This window comes from Lycium barbarum, chromosome 2, assembly GCF_019175385.1.
Source record: "Lycium barbarum isolate Lr01 chromosome 2, ASM1917538v2, whole genome shotgun sequence".
Lineage (NCBI taxonomy): Eukaryota > Viridiplantae > Streptophyta > Magnoliopsida > Solanales > Solanaceae > Lycium > Lycium barbarum.
Genome location: NC_083338.1, coordinates 130,120,978 through 130,145,476, shown reverse-complemented (window position 1 = coordinate 130,145,476; position 24,499 = coordinate 130,120,978). Strand labels below are relative to the sequence as shown.

Genomic DNA, 24,499 nt, shown 5'->3' with positions numbered 1-24,499 from the left:
GGAAGCAGCCTAAGAATGTACATATGTTGCAACATAGTATTTCTTAATCTTTTGACTATGTTGTAATATTTTGTTCCTCAATAGGTGAATATATAGTGGAGCATTAATATGTTGTAGACATTTAATCTTGATAAATGATAGTAACAAGTATAAATTACTTCTTCGGCGTTGAACCTTTTGGCAATGTCATAAGACATTGTCGGGCATATTGCCCGTGCTGTGCACGGGCACGGGCTATCTAGTATTTGAATTGATGAAAAGAAAGGGTAGCGACAATGCCTAAATATCCTAAAGCGACATGGATACTCTGCCAGGGCTGGCATGCAGTACGTAAAATAGAAAAGACAAATAGGACCTAAAGTGTCCTATTTTGGGAATTAACTGGACCTAATTGCTAATATTAAAAGACAGATTGGGACTAAAAATTACTAAAAACTAGCTGATTAAATGGAGCCCTAGGGACTTTACCTAGTAGGTTTAGGTTCTCACCTTCATTCTCGGACCAAACTATTAACAGCAGAGGCAGTATTTTTAGACATGTTAACGGAGGACATTTTTGTTCAGTTTAGCATAATTTAGGGACATATTGGACCGTTTTCCGTATATTGTATGTGTAACATTACTCGGGAACTTGTTGTAACGGGACAATAACAACTCATATTATAAGATAGTTATAATGAGTGAAAGGCACTATCGGAGAAATGGAAATAGAGCTATTAGAATAACTTGTTACAAGAGTCAAGTAAATACACTGCATATCCATCAAAGGCTTAAAATTGATATTGCTTGGTTACATTGTGCTTTTTTTTAAAACTAGATTAACTCTGATATTAGAGTTGTAAATATTCAGTTACCATACCCAAGAGAAAGAGGAATATGATTTGTAAATTGTATCCTAAATAAAAAAGGATTATGATAAATTGCATCCTAAATAAAAAAGGATTATGATTGTAAAGTAGGGAGTATGTATCTATAAATAGGAGTCAATTGAATACAATTTCGGTAATCTCTCACAAATATATGGCAACTAGCGGTACAGTAGAGAACAGGGCTAAGTCTATCATGTTCATGCCTTATTCACTCGTCATCCTCCTCCTCATCTTGGTTTTACCTGTGTCATTCTCCCGCCCTCTTTACCCCACCACCCCTCCTTCACCTACCACTGCTTTACCACCCCCTACTGTGGAATACAACCCAACACCTCCCAGTATGGAATACAACCCAACACCACCCACCCCTCCTTCACCACCCCCTACTCCCCCTCCAAAGAAGGACATGCTTCCCGCCATTGCTACCTATGCATCCCTTCTGATCATGCTTTTTGTTTTTATCGTGGCTGGCGTCCATTCATACTTAGAGATTTACGTTTGGCCGGCCAAAGACGGATCCAGATTTTAACTTTTTTGGGTTCTGCATTTTAGACGTCAACTCATAATACTTATTATTAACACTACTCTATTGTTTAAACAAAAGCTATGAGCTTGTACATGGTTAAAGTAACTAGCATAGTACCTAGGACAATGTTTATGTTCTTTTAAATACCTTCCGCTTTATTAATGAAAATTACGGTTTTTCTTTCCCCAATTCTTGCTTTTGCACTGTCATGATTTTAAAAGCTTAACTTTGATTCTTGATATCCGCGGTATTGTGTCATTATATCATATTATCAGATTGGTCTTTGAACATTTACTTTGATGGATCTTACTTATTCAAAAAACTAAACATACAACTCTTAATGAATCCTTAATGCTCAAAATCTTTGATCACATTGTTGGTCCTTAAATTGAGTATAGATGGTGCAAATAATTGAGGATTCATGGTGTAAAGTAAAATATATCTTCTGTTGCAAAGATTTTATTCCTACTTTACACTTGATTCTGCTGCAATATATTGCAACAAACTGAAGCTTCACAACCTTTGTTTTTCATAACAGCAATGTATGGACCTAATTCCCAACAAGCTACTTTCTGCTCAATCTCAATGAATTCTTATTAATTACAGAACCTTTGCTTAAGCTAACAACTTTCTACTTATAAAGCGATTTTCACTCGTGGACGTCGTGGTGTTATAGCCATTAAAGGGCTTAAAATCTTATTATTTCCAAATCTCTTGTTAGAGGATCACTCAACCAGATAGGGAGAACGCTGAAGCTATTCACATTCATGAGAAATTTTAGTTGGCAAAGCTAACCAGCTTTTGAGTTTGTTAGCATTGTAGGCCTTGTACGGGGCTAGGCTAGCATACTTGGTCCATATATTCGTTACTAGAATAGTTCGAATGATGTGTGTTCCAAGGAAGTGTAAAACTGTTCTTCAGCTTCGATTGCTATCTTCTAATGCAGAGTAATCTTAACAGCTGTTTACCTTGCTCAGGTTGATCCTGCTCAAATTCTCAACGAACTTATAACTCCATCCATTTTGCTGCCCTGTATTTAAACTAATAGGACATATATGTTGCATTCTCTTGGTTTGTGTTTTTTCATCTAACCATCCATTTGGTTGCCCTATATTTCTAGGATATATGTTTCAGTGAGAGCCAACTAAGGATAACTAGTTTGACAATAACTAGCAGAACAAGTCCACAATTATCTCCTGTTACCTATAAAATATGGGATTCCTACGCTTTTATTGTTTTGGGCATAAATTACGTCCAAGAGTAAATGTTTTCAGTTTTTTTGTCAATCCTTAAGTTATAAATTCTTAAAAAAATAAATTAAGAAAGGCATATATATATATATATATATATATATATATATATATATATAAGGACATTGAATTCTTCTTGAGTTAAAGTCTTGGGCATTTGGATGAACGGCAGTGGTGATAGTGGTGGTGATGATACCAGTGATACTGGTGATGATAGTGGTGGTGATGATAGCGTTGAATATTGCTGTGTTGGCGGTGAAAATGGTGGTGATGATAGTAGTGATGTTGGTGGAGACTCCATAAAGTACTCAAAAAGATAAAAGAACTAAAAATTGGAGAAGAGATAATAAAGTACTCAGAAGAATATCAGTTTTATGAAGTGAAGAAGATATATTAGAAGTAAAAGATTGGAGAAGAGAGAAAGACTATGATAGACAGAAAGAAGAGAGATAGTAGAAGGATTTTATGAAGTGAAGAAGAAAAGGGATAACGAAGGGAGAAGTGGCAGACGTTACAAAACCTGGAAATGGTGGTTTCTCGACGGTTTAGCTTACTAGCTGGTTTCCACGACTATTGAGATGGTTAAAAAAAAGTGGATGAAAGCTTGTTTTAATGGAGGTTTTAGGTGGTTGTCATGGTGGTGCTAACAACTGGTTTTCATGATGTTTAATGGTGGCTATGGAGGCTTAAGAGCCTGTTTTCATGGTTGTAGAGGGTTAAAGAGCTACTGGTTCGTTGCTTTTTGGATTATGTTTTTTTCTCCTTAGGTGCTAGGTTTGGTTTTGTAGTCAAAAAACGGATGGAACAGGTGTATGTGTGTTGATTACGTGAAGAACCCTCTCCTAAAATTAACAAGTAAATAACAAGTTAACACATCAGCATTACTTGTAAACTCAATATATATGCTTTAGAAAATTCAAAAGAATATATATATATATATATATATATATATATATATATATATATCAAAAGTACCTTAAGAGAATTGAATTCTTCTTGAGTTAAAGTCTTTGCCTCTTCGATGAACGGCAGTGGTGATAGTGTTGATAGCGGTGGTGATAGTGGTAGTGATGATGATAGTTATGATAGTGGTGGCGATGACAGCGGTGATAGTGGCAGTGTTGATAGCAGTGAATATGGAGATGTTAGCGGTGAAAATGGTGGTGATGATAGCGGTGATGGTGGTGGAGACTCCATAAAGTACTCAAAAAGATATTAGAACTAAGAATTGGAGAAGAGATAAATTAAAGAGACGGAAGAGTATTAGTTTTATGAAGTGAAGAAGATATATTACAAATAAAAGATTGGAGAAGAGAGAAAAAATGAATATGATAGAGAGAAAGAAAGAAGGGAGATAGAAGATTTTATGAACTGAAGAAGAAAGGGACAATAAAGAGGGTACGTGGCTGACGACGTTACAAATTTTGAGTCCATTGGTCATTTATAAATACCCTATCCAACCTTTTCCAAATCCTCTTGCTTGACCTCCAATTATTGTACCAGCTGAATTTTGATCCAGAGTATCCAATATCCACCATCCCACATGAGTCCATGCATTCAGGACCTCAATGTTGCTTCCTGAAAAGAAATAGTTGTTAATATTTATTAACAAATAAGCCAAGATAACTAAAGAATAATGAATCTGGTTTCATAGATATGATCACTTAACTTATAATTATTGCACTAGTAAGCTATATTTTTAACATAAAAATCAATCAGTTTTGGTTTAAGTATAACAAAATGTTACTAAGAATTTATTTCTAATAAAACAGTTAATGAGCTTTTCCTAACTATCATATAAACGTTTTCTTTTATTTCTTCAAAATAATTATTTATGATTTCTAAGCAAAGCTGAGTGACTTTTTTTGTTACAAAAAATAGTTTAGTGACTTTGTTATACATACTTTGATAAAAATGAATATTTTTTTCGTTAGAAAACTAATTTGGTGATTTTTATGCAGTAAAATAAAAGTTAAGTGACTATCTATGAAATCAATCCCCAAAAAAAATGTGAAAAGAAGCTACAAAGTGAAAAATAAAAGAAGTTGAAAGGAAACTGTTACACCCCGGACTTTCAGTGTTACACCCTGTACCTCGGAGAAGCACTGGTTAAATTTGAATGTAAGTACGTCGAGTTATGGCTAGGTAAAACAACTTTGGAGTATGAGGAACGAAGCATTATTAAGTATATTGTTTAAGTAAAGGATGATTATGATCTTGTAAGTCGTAACCGGGAAGGGCAATCTTGATAACACAAATCTTGAAAAACACAAGAATATGACCATTATCAAGTATAATAAATGATAAATATCATGTAGGGGGAGTTTTGGAATATCCCAGGACCAAGCAAATTAAAGAAAATAAGTTTGTCGAAAATTTGGGAAAAGTTGGCAGAATTAAGGATAGAATTTTTAGTCAACTTTGGAGGGGCATATCTCCTAGTATATTAGGAGTTTTAAGGTGTTTCAAAAGCCTAAAATGAAGTTCGTCGAGTCTAGTTTCTAAGGCAATAAACCGCTCATTGATAGGACATCGGAGTAGAGAATTATGTGTGTTACAAACTTAGCTGACAAAGCAGAAACAGGGCTGCTACAGTACTGCTACAGTACTGCCGACTTAACCACTATAAAAGGGGTTAAAATCCCATTTTTCTTCATCAAAAATCCTCCAAAATGTTCCAGAAAATTCAGCAACAAAAGGGCTCTTAAATCTCACATAGAAGTGAGGATCTTGGGCAAAATTCAAGCTACAGAATACTAATCGAAGTCCGGACAACGTGTTGACGCGATCGTAATTTCATTTTTGTGTTGGAGTAGCTTGCGAACAAGTAAATATTGAAGATCTTGTTACCTTAGTAAATACAAGGTATGAATCATTGAATTTCTTTCTTTATCAACATTGATTAAGGAATAATTGCAAGAATGAAAGTTATAGTTGTTGTGTTGGTGTTGTTGGCTTATAGATTGAGGTTTGAAGAGAATTTTGGATGAAAATACATATATTTATCTTGTAAAATGTTGAGGATATTGTTGTTGATGTTGTTGGTTGCTGAATTGGAATTTCGGGCTAGGCATATAAACATGGGAGATGCTGCCTGAATTTCGACAGAATCTAAAAGGATTTTAATCAAGGGCTTAAGACGAGCGTATGATGATGATCCTAACAATAGTATGAATGGTTGTATATGTAGATTACGAGGCTACGAATGATCTTAAGTGAATTGTGAGACAGGAAGTAAGTTGGAAGTCGAGAAATTGTCTTCTAGGTATGTTAAGGCTGGTCCCTTTCTTTCTAAAGGCATGATCCTTTCGTTATAAACCTTTGTGTCATACCCATAATATTATTGGTTTCACAAATGCTAGAAGTCCACGAATTTCTTGATCCTTATGATATTATTGAGCTTCTAAGGCATGATTCTTTTCCTACCAAACCATGCATGAATTCCATAAAAATTTTCATTTCCAAGAATGTTAGAGATTCATGACTCTTAAAGTTTTCATGATGGTAAAGATGAATAATTTTTTTATGATAACCATGGTGATGATTATGAGGGATTTATTTATCCAAGCTCCAAGGCATACGGATTTTATATTATTATGAGATGATTTTATTCATAGAGATTCCATGTACATGAGCTTTATATTATTATGAGGTGATTGAGATTACTTTGAAATTTCTTAATTTCCTTCATTGTTGTTAATCTCACCTTATGACCCTTGTACCTTCAAGGTGGGATAAACGATGAGGATTGATCCATAATATAATCGGAGGCTACCGACCTTACGTCACTCCGATATAGTTGTGGCTTTTGATTGGGCTCTTATGCATGCTTTATATATATATATATATATGTATGTATTTTCTCACACCGCGCCGCGCTATAGACGGCCGGGCATGGCACGTAGATGTGCACACCATTGCAGTGGGCATGTTATGATATTGCCCCGGACGCGGGAGGCCCGGACACGGGCTAATGATGGTAACACCGAGCCTTAGTGGCCGGGCATGATACTATATATATGACACCGAGCCTTAATGGCCGGGCATGGTACTATGTATATGTATAGAAATGTTTTTTTTTTAAAGGCTAAGCATGCATGACATCCGCCTTATGAGGCATCCAGATGTACAGGTTATCCCTTTTATTCCATATTACCTTTCATGTCTATATTATGTTGTTATTCATGCCTTACATACTCAGTACATTATTCGTATTGACGTCCCTTCTTGTGGACGCTACGCTCATGCCCGCAGGTAGGCAAGGAGACGGATCAGACCCATAGGTCTTCTATCAGCGGATTCTCATGAGCACTCCACTTTCTTCGGAACTGCAGTCTACTTGGTATTATCCTTATGATCATTTGTATTCCATGTAGAGGCTCGTAGACGTATGTGTACAGTTAGATGTTTTATAGCTCTACCGGTTCATAATGTTGTATAATATATATATATATATATATATATATATATATATATATATATATATATATTAGTGGCCTTGTCGGCCTTATTGTGAGCTCTTGGTACCTTACTGTTAGCCTTGCCGGCTTTATGATATACGTTATGTTGTGGTGACCTTGTCGGTCCACGTATGTACATATGTGTTGAATGAGCAGATATTCCTATTTTGGGCCTTTTCTGCGTGCAGGTGTTCTTGAGTTATGGGTTATAATATTCAAAGTAACGGATAAGTCAGGTGGTTCCCCGCCTACGGGTCGGAGCCCGTCATACTCCTGGTAGGGGTGTGACAAATTGGTATCAGAGCAGTTCGTCCTAGGGAATGTCTACGAGCCGTGTCCAGTAGAGTCTTGTTTATGGGTGTGAAGCGCGCCACACTTATAAACAAGAGGCTACAGGGCATTTAGGAACCATTGACCTTTCTTTCTTATCTTAGATCGTGCCATAGAGCTAAATCATAGGATATGATGTCCCTGATCCCAACCCAAATGTTTTGATCATGGATAAGCAGTTGATTATGTCGCTACGAGGAAATTGCTTTGAATTGAAGTTGTTCATTCGAAAGGTATGTTTCCTGTTTTATTAATATGGATAGATGTTGATATAAGAACTTGAGCAAGACATTATGATATCTGTGATTGCTCTGTGGAGCATTGGATGTGTTTTCAGGGCTGTGTGCAGGAATGAGGTAGTATGAATTATAGAGGTAACTCTATCGAAATTTTTGTAAATTGCATTGTTTGCATGTCTATAGAGAAAGAGTAAAGGGAAAATGTGACCATCAGCCGTTTGGTAAGTCATGATTTAAGGAACAATTATGGGACACTTTCAAAGAGAAGTTCTAGAATGATCTTAATTTAATTTAAGGGAGGAATCCTGGAGGGAAAAATGATTAGTAGTTAAGAAACTGAGATGAGTTGCATCCGAGATTTCGACGGATTGGGACCTATTGGAAATATAAAGAAAGTTGACATCAGGAACTCAAATACAACATTACGATATATAGATTAGATTGGTTAGTAAGTGATAACAAAGAGATATTGTTATGGGAAGGAAGTTAACGAATACGGGAAAGTTTCACCCTAGAAGTATATATATATATATATATATATATATATATATATATATATATATATATATATATATATATATATATATATATATATATATATATACGAGATCAAGATGGGTTTGTACTCATAGTGGAATGTTCTGCAAACTTCTAAGTAGATACTATTAAGTGGCAAACGGGAAAAGAGCACTTTAAGAGCAACGAAAATCTAGGAGGATCTTCAGGACATAAGTACGAGAAAGTGCGGTTATGAATTGATTAAAGGAAGTTATGTGATTGACGTCGATGAGAGGAAGTTTAATAAATTAATAAGGTTGGCCAAGGGTGGACAGTGATGGCATACGACAATGGACTTGGGATAGAGATACGATTATAAAGGAAACAAGACGAATATACGAGAAATAAACATACATACGAGCAAGCTATGCTATCATAAAGGGAATAAGAAATGAACGAAGGAAGAAAGAAAAGGGTATAATTTACTAAAATTGCATGATGAGAACAAGAATCGGCGGGACATTAGAAGGATTATGACGCATGATTATGATACAAACAATTAGTTAAGAGAAACTATGGGACACTATGAGCTAAATTAAGAAAAGGACGAATCATGAGAATATGGGAAAAAGTATCGACTTTTACTGGTATGATATAAACCCAACTCGGAATCGAGAACCAAGAGTAAGAGAAATCTCAACGGTACTGGTGAAAGGATGTCTATGAGTACTTATAAGTTGGTGGAAATGCGATGAAAGTACGATTAATGATATATTTCTCGATATATAGGCTCGGGTGAAGGGCAAGCTTCGATGTAAGGAACTCTTTAAGTGGTGGCTTGACGGATAAGGTATGTAAGGTGTCCGTTTCCTTCTTTCTTTGGCACGAACCCAACTAGAACATGAACATGAGCGTTCCATAACAACTTCACTCCATTCCTATGCTATGTATTTCAGATCTTAATGCCTTACTTATTTGATTGATTCTTACCATATTATCATGTTTATCATCATTACCCCTACCAGGAGTATGACGGGCTCCGACCCGTAGGCCGGGAACCACCTGACTTATCCGTTACTTTGAACATTATAAGCCATAACCTAAAAAACACTTGCACGCAGAAAAGGCCCAACATAAGAATATCCGATCATTCAACACAGATGTATATATGCGGACCGACAAGGTCGCCACAACATAACGTTTATTATGAAGCCGGCAAGGGTAACAGTAAAGTATCAAGAGCTTATAATAAGGCCGACAAGGCCACCAATATATTATACCACAACATGAACCGATGGAGATACAAAATATCTAACTGTACATACACGTCTACGAGCCTCTACATGGAATACAAATGATCATAAGGACAATACCAAGTAGACTGCAGCTCCGAAGAAAATGGAGTGCTCCTGAGAATCCGCTGATAGAACACTTACGGGTGTGATCTGTCTCCCTGCCTACTTGCGGGCATGAGCGCATCGTCCACATGAAGGGACGTCAGTACGAATAATGTACTGAGTATGTAAGGCATGAATAAAAATATAATATATACATGAAAGGTAACATGGAATAAAAGAGATAACCTGTACATCTGGATGCCTCATAAGGCGGATGTCATACATGCTTAGCCTTTAAAAAATTATCTTTATACATATACATAGTACCATGCCCGGCCATTAAGGCTCGGTGTCATATATATAGTATCATGCCCGACCATTAAGGCTCGATGTTATCATCATTAGCCCGCGTCTGGGGCAATATCATAACATGCCCACTGCAGTGGTGTGCACATCTACGGGCCATGCCCGGCCGACTATAGCGCGGCGCGGTGTGAGAAAATACATACATACACATATATATATATATATATATATATATATATATATATATATATATATATATATATATATAAAGCATGCATGAGAGCCCAATAAACAGCCACAACTATATCGGAGTGACGTAAGGTCGGTAGCCTCCGATTATATTATGGATCAATCATCATCGTTTATCCCACCTTGAAGGAAAAAGGGTCATAAGGTGAGATTACCAACAATGAAGGAAATTAAGAAATTGCAAAGTAAGCTCAATCACCTCATAATAAAATAAAGCTCATGTACTTGGAAATCTCCATGAATAAAATCATCTCATAATATCATGAAATCCGTATGCCTTAGAGCTTGGATAAATAAATCCCTCATAAACATCATCATGGTTATCATAAAAAAAATTATTCATCTTCACCATCATAAAAACTTTAAGAGTCATGAATCTCTAACATTCTTGGAAATTAAAATTTTCATGGAATTCTGCATAGTTAATAGGAAAAGAATCATGCCTTTAGAAAGAAAGGGGCTAGCCTTAACATACCTGGAATATAATTTCTAGACTTCCAACTTACTTCCTGTCTTGCAATTCACTTAAGATTATTCGTAGCCTCGTAATCTACATATACGATCATTCATACTATTGTTAGGATCATCGTCATATGCTCGTCTTAAGCCCTTAATTAAAATCCATTTATAATCTGCCGAAATTCGGGCAGCATCTCCCCTGTTTATATGCCTAGCCCGAAATCACAACCCAATAATCAACAACAATAACAACAATACCAACATCACAACAACAACGACATCCCCAATATTCCACAAGATATATATATATATATATATTTTCATCCAAAATTCTCTTCAAACCTCAATCCATAAGCCAACAACATCAACACAACAAACTATAACTTATTCTTGTAGATATTCCTTAATCAAAGTTGATAAAGAGGGAGATTCAATGATTCATACCTTATGTTTACTAAAGTAGCAAGATCTTCAATATTTACTTGTTCCCAAGCTAATTCCAACACAAAACGAAATTATAATCGTGACTACGGGTTGTCCGGACCTCGATTAGTATTCCGTAGCTTGAATTTTACTCAAAATCCTCACTTCTATGTGGCATAAGAGCCCTCTTCTTTGCTGAATTTTCTGGAATTTTGTGGAGAGTTTTGATGAAGTAAAATGGGGTTTTAACCCCTTTTTATAGTGGCTAAGTCGGCAGTACTGTAGCAGTACTGTAGCAGCCCTGCTTCTGCTTTGTCAGCTCAGTTTGTAACATCCATAATTCCTACTCTACTGTCCTATCGACGAGCGGTTTGTTGCTTTAGAAACTAGACTCGACGAACTTCATTTTAGGATTTTGAAACACCTTAAAACTCCTAATATACTAGGATGCCCCTCCAAAGTTTACTAAAAATCTGCCCAATATTTCTCAAATTTCCGTCAAACTTATTTTCTTCAATTTGCTTGATCTCAAAATCTTCTGAAACTCTCCATACATGATATTTATCATTTATTATACTTGATAATGGCCATGTTCTTGTGTTTCAAAATAGTCTTTCCCGATTACGACTTACGAGATCATAATTCATCCTTTACTTAATTGTTACATACTTCCCATGGCTTGTACCTTCCAAAACATCATGGGACGTCTCCGATACTCCATTACTACGGTGATGTATGTGTCATGCTCATGCTCTGAAAGTGCGGGGTGTAACATTCTCCCCTCCTTCAAAAACATTCGTCCTCGAATGTTGAGGTAGAGTTCGCTCCGAGGTAGATATCAATGTTCTTACCTGTATTTGTCAGTAATTACTTTACTTACTTTCTCGTTTGAAACCGAATTTATCCAAATTACGCAGTCTATTCTTCTTCTTTTGTGGCCAAAATTTATGCCCGTACTCAAGGTCGTCTCTTTTCTTATTATCTGTCTGTCTACTAACTCCTTATGCTTTATCATTCTCATTGTCTCTTCAGCCTTCTTGTTTACATTCTTCTATGCCCTATCATCCAGTACTTACCACATACTTTTATCCAATTTTGATGCCATCTTCTTTTTATTCAGAAATTCTTGTTCTCTTCGATCTCCACGTATCTTTCTTACGTTTCACAGATGTCCCAGGCCTTTGTCTTCTTGTTTACTTATTCCTATTCTTCCTCCCTTAAAGATAACCTCAAAACTGTTCACATTTTTAGCATCCTTTGCTTTCTATAGCAGTCAAATTAAACTTTGCGGTACTTTATTTTTTTTTAAACTAGTTTAACATAGAAATGTCTCTCTTAATTTCTCTTTCCTTCAATTGGACTTCTGCCACTTGGCTAACTAACAGTAATTCTTGTACTTATATCAAACATCTCAAATATCTTCTTTAATGATTCATTTCCTTCAATTTACTCTTAAAGTTTATGATCCTTAGTTTGGCTAATAAATTAGGGGTGAATTCAGAAGTTTGTCGAAAAATAACCAAGATTCTTAGTCATGCAGCGAATTCGGATCCTTTCATTCTTTCTTTTGTCTGTAACCTTCATTTGTTTCTTTTCCAATAAGAGCCATCATGTTGCTTGTTCCATGAGGTTTCATTGTCACCCGATTGATCTAATCAAATGCAATATCCTTTGATCACTTCCTTTGGGTTTCTCCTTCTACTCTTAACCTTTGCCCGATTATCACTTAATAAGACTTTCCCATAATTTGGCGCAATTATCTGTCATTTCGATTTACCAATCAAGCGGATCTCTTAATTCCTTAAATGTCCATCTCCTTTAGTTATATCCTTGAATCCTTTTCCTGCGATCTTGTCTTCACGACTTCACCTTCCGTTGACTTAGTACCTCCTATTTTGCAGCCCTCTATTTCTCTACTAGTGGGCAACTTTCTTATTTAGCTGCGGCACTTTTCCTTGCTTGCTTCTCTAGTGCTACTTTAGATTATGCTCTTAGTATTAATCGATTTTATATACATATCATTCCATCTCCTTTTTAATGCTTTTGTCAAACTCCTTAATTCCTTGCAATGTCATTATAGTTCCACCTATGGTAGCGCCCAGATGGCTTGCAATAGCATTTCCTTGCCAATGGCTTATTATTCTCATTAATTACTTTACTTCAGATTACCCATCCAATGCGTCAAAAATACCACAGCCAAGGAATCTATATTCAAATGGGACTCCATTCGGCCCATACAACAATCCTCAGCACCATTCCTTATACTCTTGTATACAACATTTTCTTATCATCGTTGTTATCCCCTATCACAAGATGAACATGAACACGAGCGTTCCATAACAACTTCACTCCATTCCTATGCTATGTATTTCAGATCTTAATGCCTTACGTATTTGATTGATTCTTATCATATTATCATGTTTATCATCATTAAGCTAATTCCTTGGATTCGATACGAGCTCCATAATTCATTTGGAGGTTATGACCTTATGTCACTCCGAAAGGCCAAGATCAGATCATTGAATTCTCATCCAGCATCAGCTCCAGTATCAGGCTTTAAACGAGCCGACAAGGCTGTGAAAGGGAACATCCCCGCTATAAACGAGCCGACAAGGCTATCATAAAACATTACTTCTCAAAACATATATATATATATATATATATATATATATATATATATATATATATATATATATATCTACAAAAGCCGACAAGGCTGCCACTACGAATGGGAACGTCCCAAAACATAAGCCATTTAGACACAACTGAACAACCTCGACACACAACCCACACATATGTCTACAGACCTCTAAGAGTAACAACAGTATCATATGACGGGACAGGGCCCCGCCGTACCCCTGGATAAAATACATATACACCACAAGAGATTCTGTACCAAAATCTAGGCTCCGGAACAAGGGAGCTCTCCAAGATAGCTGAATAGGACTCCTAAGCTGGCGGGTTACCAACGTGAGCATCTGTACCTGCGGGCATGAACGTAGCCCCCCGAAGAAAGGGGGTCAGTACGGAATATGTACTGAGCATGTAAAGCATAAATACAATAAACAGGATCATACTGAAGTGAGGAGTACAAAAAACCAGTACAATAACCAGAAAACCACAACGCTTACCTTTGAATCATAAATCATGGTGTCAATATCAGACTTAACTCGTTATGAAACATAATGTCACCATTAGAGAATCATCCTGTTCATATGCATATGTATTACGTGTCCCGGCCCTCTAGTGAGGGACTCGATAAATAAAATCATATCATCATCATGTATATTTATATAACGTGTACCGGCCCTCTAGTGAGGGACTCGGTGAATAAGACCATCATGTGACATCCTGGCCACCATCCCCATATCATCATCTCATCATGTCATCATATCATCATATACATATATATAGCGTGTCCTGGCCCTCTAGTGAGGGACTCGGTGAATAATGCAGTGGATCTGTGCACGAAAACATGTTCTGGCCCGGGACTCAGTGAAAGATGTATTGAGGCATGCACGAGCAGAGTAGTGAGAAACCATATGCAAATTAAATCATATCTGAGACTCAATAGAATAATCAAAATGAATCATCATTTGAAAACCAAGACAATAGTCATATCAAATACCTTTCGAATGTCGCTGTGGATTATATAAAAATAGAACCTCAAGGATTATATACACGTATCAAGACATAATAAAATAGTTTCTGGAAATCAAGAACATTAGCCATCCTAGTGGCTCTTTGAATATCATTATGAACTATATTAAATAACGTCTCAGGGATCATAGACAGGTATCAAATCAATACGAGACAGCTTATGAAAGTTAAGGACATTAGTCATTATAGAGCCTTTAGGAATAGATACTTATACATACGATTATACTATACAACATATAGAAAGCTCGAGGGCAGTGGCTTAACTACTTTAAAAGCTCTAACATCAAGAAGTGAATAAGAATCATGAATCATATTTGGAACTTATGAATGGAATTACCCCAAAGCTCATGTCATTCATCACTTACGTCTAGGACATGCCAAAAGAAAGAAGGGACAGCTTTACATACCTCACGTCGTTCAAGAGCTCAGTCCATCCAAGAACTTCCATAATTAATATGATAAACCTATAATTGTAAGAATATGCACGTGACTTAAGAAGGCTTTCGTATATCATATATACTAATTGATGACTTAATTCTAAAATGAAACGGGCAGCATCTCCTCTATATCATTAGCATCTCCCAATTTGGTATATCATCCCAACAACAAATAAATCCCAAAAACACAACATACATGTCCATAACAACTTTATAATACTCTATAACGAGCGACAAGCTCGAATTACAATCTGTATACTCCATGGCACCTTTTCTTATGTTTTCTTATTAACCTTAAAAATATTCACAATATGATAAGGGCATCATTTACCACAAATCTCGGCTTTATATCATATATTTACAACAAGAAAAACAGCCCACGACTCCAACTATATCAATTGACAATTCTATTCGTAAGTTCGTGTTTATTTCATCAATTCCTATATCGATACTTGTATACACTTCTTTACTTTTGTATATACCTAGTATAACAACAAGCAGGATAACAATAAATACAGAAAATTTCATGATATTCCAGCTCACTAAATAATTTGTAATAACCACCAAACAGTCCATATGATAACAATAACTATTTGTCCGATTTCCCGCAATTAATTTCGTAGTTCTCGTCTCACAATTTAACTATGACCTGGATGAATTTAAATATGTCTAGTAGAGGAGAATTCTTACCTCATATGCCAAGAAATAATCTCCTTCCACCTCACTTCACTTCAAAGAAAGCCCGGATTCAACAACGCGATAAAAGAAACAACAAGATCAAAGTGGTGCGAAGAATTTATAAAAAATCCGTTTGCTGCTCTTGAGAGGGATTACATTTCCTTTCTTTTTTGAGATGAAGAAGACGTTGCTGTTTCTTCGACATAAAAGGTTGATACTCTTTTTAAGATTAAATTTGTTGCTGCTTGCTAAAAGTATACGTGCAGCTAACACGCATTGTTAAGAGAATTTGTGACTAAATTAGTATAGGACACATAGTTAACTCTTGTCCTTACACGTAGGGCCCTATGGCCCACCAATTAGGAAAATGTATTGCTATCATTAAAAATTATCCCAACAGACCCTATAGAGCATTAGTCATTTATTTATTTCCTTGTAATGCTTACACGTGGTCATGCCAATACATTTGTCCCTTTATTCCCTTTTTATGAAAACTTGCTTACTTTCTCGTGCAATTTAATTCCTTGCTCCCAATTGATTTAAACATGGACCACTTTTAATACACTTCGTATACTCATTATCATAATTGTGTAATATGACACTAGTCCATTGTCCCTTTTGGTACACATGAAATATTATTTCCAATCACCGTCATTCCACTTTTCGAGTCCTAAATAATTTCGGAACGTCATTCCTTCTACACATTGATCTCTTTATTCCCATACTTGAATATGACCAAATCCTCGAGACTCGAATAAATTTGCTCACATTGAACGGTTAAATTTCCCTGGTCCATTATACGAGATATTTTAGCTTGGACCGTATTCCATTCAAATAGATTTCGAACCTCGACGAATCTTATCTTCTTTGGTTCGTTTAACTTCTAATCCTTACGATACATTTGTATCATCACTTTAACCACCTATAAGCTTGGGGGATAACCTCATTTCCGTTTCTAGCGTCGTTTATCGCGCACGCTTTCCAACGCATGAAAATACAGGATGTAACATTCTTCCTCCCTTTTGAACATTCATCCTCGAATGTTAAGGTAGTCCCAATACTTCTTCAAGTGTTATTTTTTTTGAATTATGATGCTTTTCACATGCCGTTTTCATTGGTCAAATCCTTTTAATTTACTATAACGTATTTGAAATCTCTAAGTAACCATTCCTGTAATATTCTCTCTTGCTCTCGCCTCTCGAGGTAATAATTTCACATCATTGCTTTTACTCTTCTCTTTGTTTCGCAGTTGTTTGACAGTTGTATTGCGAGTTCTTCCGCTGAAAGTTTTCTCTCTCCCTAGTGCACTTGGTCATAACTCAATTCTTTCTTCTTCTATAGTTACTCCCTTAAGATGATACATCGTTCACTTCACTTTACCTTCTAATCTTTAAATAAGATATTTTAACGTGCAGACATCCCTTATTGATTTGTTAGACTTTACAATTCTTAGAGTATTTCATACCTCCGGTAACTTGTAGACCTTTCACAGACTCTACGGATAAACGACCTTTTCCAAGGTGTAATGTTATTTTACTCCAATAACCTTGCTTTGTCCTACTGTTACAGTCTGTATTCTGGAACCTTCCGCACCATGTGTCACTTTCTGACTTTCTTTTAAAGGTCTTTAACTTTCACTTGCTTTTAGTTCTTGATCTCGGTCTTTAGGGTTGGCTATCAAATAGCGCTAGAGTTCCCTTATATTATAACTTCACTGTCATCCCGTAACTCGCTTGTTCTAATTGTCCCGGTTAAATCATTTCATAATTTCCTTTAACCTAACTGGCAATACTTTAGGCATATTATCTCGTGTCGTTCTTTATTTTTGACTCAAACTCTTCCATTGCCCCTTTACTCAAATTTGCTCTTAGTTCTCCCATCACACATCCTATTGAAATCTTTACAAGAGTATGTGTAGGTGCTCAAATCAGCCCGGAAAATACCTTAGCGTCGCCTCGCTAGTCTTTATGCAGACCCTATATTCTTCCCTTATATCTTTCAATTGATATAACTAGTCCTTAACTATGGCTTTTGCCCTTAGTACTAATTTCATCTCGGTACTTGGGTTCAAACCGCCTTACACCTTTCCCTAATGTATCCAAAATATCGTAACTACATTGTTATTACTAAATCCTTACTCTTCTTATCAAGTACTCACTTAGTCTCATTTTTAGCATAGAAATATTCGTAGGTTGCATAACTATTCTTGTACAACTTGTATAGAGTATATCCAATCTTAGTCAGAATTTTTCCCTTTTCCTGGTTCATTCTGCTTTACATATCCGTACTGAAACTCGTCCGTAAACTCTCTTGTCACACTCCTTTCCTTTCCTCTATTCACCATTTGGTTGTCTCATACCTTACTACAGGAAAGATTTCCTATCCTTTCTCCTTTGCTACTTATATATCACAATATCATTAGTAAGCAACCCCATTGCCAACTCCTTAACCTCTACTCCAGTATAGCGTTGCTATCCTTTATGATATCCCTTAAGCTACTCGTTACCACTTTCTTGTCGTATTCTTCCTTTTTATAAGCATTCATCTTCTAATGTCGTATTATCCCAAATCTTTACCAATAATTCTCAGCACTGTTTCGAATACCATCCTGAATTCTATCCATTGATTGTTGGCTTTCAGATCTTATTAACTTGTTTCGGCAAGAGATCTCACCTGATATTTAGGTATCCATATCAAATATATTGTAGTGTCAATTGTTTCCATCTTATACCTACATTTCCTTTTTTTTGTCCGCTTCCCCCCTTAAGGGTGTACTGATACCATCATCCGTTTATATTCCGCTCTATATCCTTTTGAGGATTTCATTACTTCCGTGGTGAAGTCATATATACGCGGCACTCCTTTACCTTATGCTCTTTCATTCTTGTTGTATACCCAACGCTAACTTCTAATCTTACTCAAAATCATATCAAATTCGTCTTAATGACAATCTTATCTTATCACCTTGTCGTCGTACCACACCTTAAGTTTATAATCATATATTTGCCTCGCGTCCCATACTCATACTCAATCAGTTACGTCTGTCTTGAGTGCTTCCTTTAGCATCCCTTCCATTTTTCTAGTCTATGTCCATCTTTTATTTGTGCATGAGCAATCTCATAGTACCCCTATATCTTTCGGAAAACACTACTTCTACATAATCCCTTTCTTGTTTTTAGAATATATTCTGCTCATTCCTATTTGTTCTTATCATACCAGTCATTTCTGGCATTCATCCTGTCTTGTTGCTCATCTTCCTTTAGGGTGGTCTTTCACAGTTCTGTCACTTGTATTACTCATTTTTCCAAGCCATACATGTCATAACGCATCGCTATACTATAATCCCACTCGCTTTCTGCTTATCTTCCCCTTGCTATTAACTCCTTCTCTTCCTGTGCTCGATTTCACTTTCGTTACCATTTGACTTTGATTCTGAACTTTCCCTACAGAACTTGGTAAGTATTTCTTATTCGCTCTACATTTGCTTTTCTGTCTCACAGTAATCATGTCGTATCCTTTCCCTTGCTAGGCTTCACCCATTTCTATAGCAATCCCTATGGTAGTCACATTACATCCTGTTCATAATCCATCTTATAACGTAACACTTCTTAACCTTATTCACGATTCTTACTATGTTTTAATTACACTCTGTGGACTAGGCGTACTTAACCCTTCACCCTTTCTGATCAATCTTATCCTTAATATCTCATAAGCTATCTTATCAATACCTTCATAATTTGTCATAACTCTTCCTCTTCCGTACTTTTATCTCAATCATACTACTACTCCTTTTAACTGTAAACTCATCGTAATTTATCCCTACTTATCGGTTCACTCGATACGTCAATAAAAGTTTTTGTTAAGAGTTGCCACTTTTTTTCTAAATCATCCCTTATTATCACAAGCCCTTCCGAATCATCCTAACGTTTCATCAATAACATGTGGAACACATGATCCATGACAGCTCACAAGTTTGAGTTTTCCTCCTACGAATTCCATCTTCAATTAGTTGATTAAAACTAATAAACTCAAAGAACACAAGAACACTCCCACTCCAAGGTTACATCACCATGAAGCGTCCTCCAAAACCACACAAGAAGAACTAGAATTCGACAAGCATCACGAGACTTCCATCACTTAACTCACATAGTTCACCCTTAGATTTTTTTTTTGGGTCATGAACGAACTATTTATTTCACAAACTACTTGTTGTATGCTTTGTACTCTTCCAATAAAGTGAAACTTAATTGCTAGATGTTTTTTCCCTTCAACATGAGCTTTTTCTAAGACAAAATGTGGTTGGAAAATATTCTAGTCCGTCCAAATGAACTGCGAATTTGCTGCTCATATACGCTTCTTCGAAATAAATTTTTTTCAAATAATAAAGGTGCCTCTTACGGATGACATGGAGGGTATCTCTTAAAGCTTTAATCCAACATAATAAGTTTACCCTATCGGTATCAACTTTCAAGACATATTATGAACCTATATCTCATTCTCTTCTTTTTCCTATTCCTGGGAAAATTTGGGCAGAGTTTCCTCTGTACTTCTTACTATCCCAGTGCAGGAAATACCAACAATGCCTCACAGGGCCAACATATATACACATATATCATATTGTATCATAGCCACACAGGGCTCCCAATTTCCAGAAAAAGTGTAAAGGTGTCAGGACTTACCTCACATATCGCACCTCGAGACGTACTTGATCCTTTGACGATCTGTCCTGTTATACCTTCCTATCTACCTACCCTTTCATTTCTCCAACTTTACATTTCAATCATATCTCAATATTCTTACCTTATCCAACATGCCTCTTTCGCACCATTGCTTACCTACGTACTGTGTAGCTTCCAATATCATCAATCGTTTTCTTCTGTCGATGTCGTTCTTCAGCTGAAATCAAATGTTAGTATAAGGGATTTCATTTCCTATGTCTGGGCTCTATCGCACGCTCTTAGATATGAAAGAAAGGTAACATCCTAAATGTCCTGTAGCTTCCTGTGTATAGATGTGGTGCACAGCACACCGATAAACAAGACTCTACTAGACACGGTCTATAGACACTCCGAGAACGAACTGCTCTGATACCACTTTTGTCACGACCCAACCCCGTAGTCCGTGACTAGTGCCCGAGCTGGACACTCGTATGTACCTGTTAACTATAATCATCCACAACTAGCATAATACAGACTTATCAATACCAAGGCAAGACGTCGTCTCAAAACTGTCGCATTATTTAGACGTATCACAACAACCTATCTCCTGGGGAGGTACAACTTTCAACAGACATTATAGTACATAAGCCGACAAGGCTTTCATAATGCATAAGGGAACATCCCCGCTATAAACGAGCCGATAAGGATATCATAACACATTACTTCTGAAAACATATATATATATATATATATATATATCTACGCAAGCCAACAAGGCTGCCACTACGAATGGGAATGTCCCAAAACATAAGCCATATAGACACAACTGAACAACATCGATACACAACCCACATATATGTCTACAGACCTCTAAGAGTAACAACAGTATCATATGACGGGACAGGGCCCCGCCGTACCCCTGGATAAAATACATATACACCACAAGAGATTCTGTACCAAAATCTAGGCTCCGGAAAAAGGGAGCTCTCCAAGATAGCTGAATAGGACTCCTAAGCTGGCGGGTTACCAACGTGAGCATCTGTACCTGCGGGCATGAACGCAGCCCCCCGAAGAAAGGGGGTCAGTACGAAATATGTACTGAGCATGTAAAGCATAAATACAATAAACAAGATCATACTGAAGTGAGGAGTACAGAAAACCAGTACAATAACCAGAAAACCACAACACTTACCTTTGAATCATAAATCATGGTGTCAATATCAGACTTAACTCGTTATGAAACTTAATGTCACCATTAGAGAATCATCATGTTCATATGCATATGTATAACGTGTCCCGGCCCTCTAGTGAGGGACTCGGCAAATAAAATCATATCATCATCATGTATATATATATAATGTGTCCCGGCCATCTAGTGAGGGACTCGGTGAATAAGACCATCATGTGACATCCTGGCCGCCATCCCCATATCATCATATCATCATATCATCATGTCATCATATCATCATATACATATATATATATATATATATATATAACGTGTCCCGGCCCTCTAGTGAGGGACTCGGTGAATAATGCAGTGGATCTGTGCACGAAAACATGTCCTGGCCCGGGACTCAGTGAAAGATGTATTGAGGCATGCACGAGCAGAGTAGTGAGAAACCATATGCAAATTAAATCATATCTGAGACTCAATAGAATAATCAAAATGAATCATCATTTGAAAACCAAGACAATAGTCATATCAAATACCTTTCGAATGTCGCTGTGGATTATATACAAATAGAACCTCAAGGATTATATACATGTATCAAGACATAATAAAATAGTTTCTGGAAATCAAGAACATTAGCCATCCTAGTGGCTCTTTGAATATCATTATGAACTATATTAAATAACGTCTCAGGGATCATAGACAGATATCAAATCAATACGACACAGCTTATGAAAGTTAAGGACATTAGTCATTATAGAGCCTTTAGGAATAGAGACTTATACATACGATTATACTATACAACATATAGAAAGCTCGAGGGCAGTGGCTTAACTACTTTAAAAGCTCTAACATCAAGAAGTGAATAAGAATCATGAATCATATTCGGAACTTATTAATGGAATTACCCCAAAGCTCATGTCATTCATCACTTACGTCTAGGACATGCCAAAAGAAAGAAGAGACAGCTTTACATACCTCACGTCGTTCAAGAGCTCAGTCCATCCAAGAACTTCCATAATTAATATGATAAACCTATAATTGTAAGAATATGCACGTGACTTAAGAAGGCTTTCGTATATCATATATACTAATTGATGACTTAATTCTAAAAACGGGCAGCATCTCCTCTATATCATTAGCATCTCCCAATTTGGTATATCATCCCAACAACAAATAAATCCCAAAAACACAACATACATGTCCATAACAACTTTATAATACTCTATAACGAGCGACAAGCTCGAATTACAATCCGTATACTCCATGGCACCTTTTCGTATGTTTTCTTATTAACCTTACAAATATTCACAATATGATAAGGGCATCATTTACCACAAATCTCGGCTTTATATCATATATTTACAACAAGAAAAACAGCCCACGACTCGAACTATATCAATTGACAATTCTATTCGCAAGTTCGCGTTTATTTCATCAATTCCTATATCGATACTTGTATACACTTCTTTAATTTCGTATATACCTAGTATAACAACAAGCAGGATAACAATAAATACAGCAAATTTCATGATATTCCAGCTCACTAAATAATTTATAATAACCACCAAACAGTCCATATGATAACAATAACCATTTATCTGATTTCCCGCAATTAATTTCGTAGTTCTCGTCTCACAATTTAACTATGACCTGGACGAATTTAAATATATCTAGTAGAGGAGAATTCTTACCTCATATGCCACGAAATAATTTCCTTCCACCTCACTTCACTTCAAAGAAAGCCCGGATTCAACAACGCGATAAAAGAAACAACGAGATCAAAGTGGTGCGAAGAATTTATAAAAAATTCGTTTGCTGCTCTTGAGAGGGATTACATTTCCTTTCTTTTTTGAGATGAAGAAGACGTTGCTGTTTCTTCGACATAAAACGTTGATACTCTTTTTAGGATTAAAATTTGTTGCTGCTTGCTAAAAGTATACGTGCAGCTAACACGCATTGTTAAGAGAATTGTGACTAAATTAGTATAAGACACGTAGTTAACTCTTGTCCTTACACGTAGGGCCCTATGGCCCACCAATTAGGAAAATGTATTGCTATCATTAAAACTTATCCCAACAGACCCTATAGAGCATTAGTCATTTATTTATTTCCTTGTAATGCTTACACGTGGTCATGCCAATACATTTGTCCCTTTATTCCCTTTTTATGAAAACTTGCTTACTTTCTCGTGCAATTTAATTCCTTGCTCCCAATTGATTTAAACATGGACCACTTTTAATACACTTCGTATACTCATTATCATCATCGTGTAATATGACACTAGTCCATTGTCCCTTTTGGTACACACGAAATATTATTTCCAATCACCGTCATTCCACTTTTCGAGTCCTAAATAATTTCGGAACGTCATTCCTTCTACACATTGATCTCTTGATTCCCATACTTGAATATGACCAAATCCTCGAGACTCGAATAAATTTCTCACATTGAATGGTCAAATTTCCCTGGTCCATTATACGAGATATTTTAGCTTGGACCGTATTCCATTCAAATAGATTTCGAACCTCGACGAATCTTATCTTCTTTGGTTCGTTTAACTTCTAATCCTTACGATACATTTGTATCATCACTTTAACCACCTATAAGCTTGGGGGATAACCTCATTTCCATTTCTAGCGTCGTTTATCGCGCACGCTTTCCAACACATGAAAATATAGGATGTAACAACTATGTTTATGTATAGAAATGTTTTTTTTTAAAAGGCTAAGCATGCATGACATCCTCCTTATGAGGCATCCAGATGTACAGGTTATCCCTTTTATTCCATATTATCTTTCATGTCTATATTATGTTGTTATTCATGCCTTACATACTCAGTACATTATTCATACTGACGTCCCTTCTTGTGGACGCTACGCTCATGCCCGCAGGTAGGCAGGGAGACAGATCAGACCCATAGGTCTTCTATCAGCGGATTTTCAT

The 24,499-nt window shown here is 36.4% G+C and overlaps 1 protein-coding gene and 2 long non-coding RNA genes across 3 annotated transcripts; 1 reads left to right on the top strand and 2 right to left on the bottom strand.

The window, feature by feature from the left end:
• The first annotated feature begins 2,806 nt into the window (after positions 1-2,806).
• On the top strand, positions 2,807-3,864 carry LOC132628905 (uncharacterized). The gene is made up of 2 exons (XM_060344657.1): positions 2,807-2,949; positions 3,678-3,864. Exons 1-2 carry the CDS (start codon positions 2,807-2,809, stop codon positions 3,862-3,864), a joined length of 330 nt encoding a protein of 109 aa, XP_060200640.1.
• Positions 3,865-13,727: 9,863 nt separating this feature from the next.
• LOC132622303 (uncharacterized) lies at positions 13,728-15,896 on the bottom strand. The gene is made up of 3 exons (XR_009575860.1): positions 15,734-15,896; positions 15,014-15,070; positions 13,728-13,930 (listed from the first exon to the last, which is right to left on the bottom strand). It is a non-coding gene; the product is annotated as an uncharacterized LOC132622303 (long non-coding RNA).
• Positions 15,897-20,855: 4,959 nt separating this feature from the next.
• LOC132622295 (uncharacterized) lies at positions 20,856-23,461 on the bottom strand. The gene is made up of 3 exons (XR_009575859.1): positions 23,248-23,461; positions 22,532-22,588; positions 20,856-21,424 (listed from the first exon to the last, which is right to left on the bottom strand). It is a non-coding gene; the product is annotated as an uncharacterized LOC132622295 (long non-coding RNA).
• Positions 23,462-24,499: the final 1,038 nt, after the last annotated feature.

Coding starts and splice junctions, on each gene's coding strand:
- LOC132628905 (XM_060344657.1), top strand. CDS start 2,807: ATGAACGGCAGTGGTGATAGTGGTGGTGATGATACCAGTGATACTGGT. Junction 2,950..3,677: donor GTTGGTGGAGACTCCATAAA/GTACTCAAAAAG, acceptor GATGAACGGCAG/TGGTGATAGTGTTGATAGCG.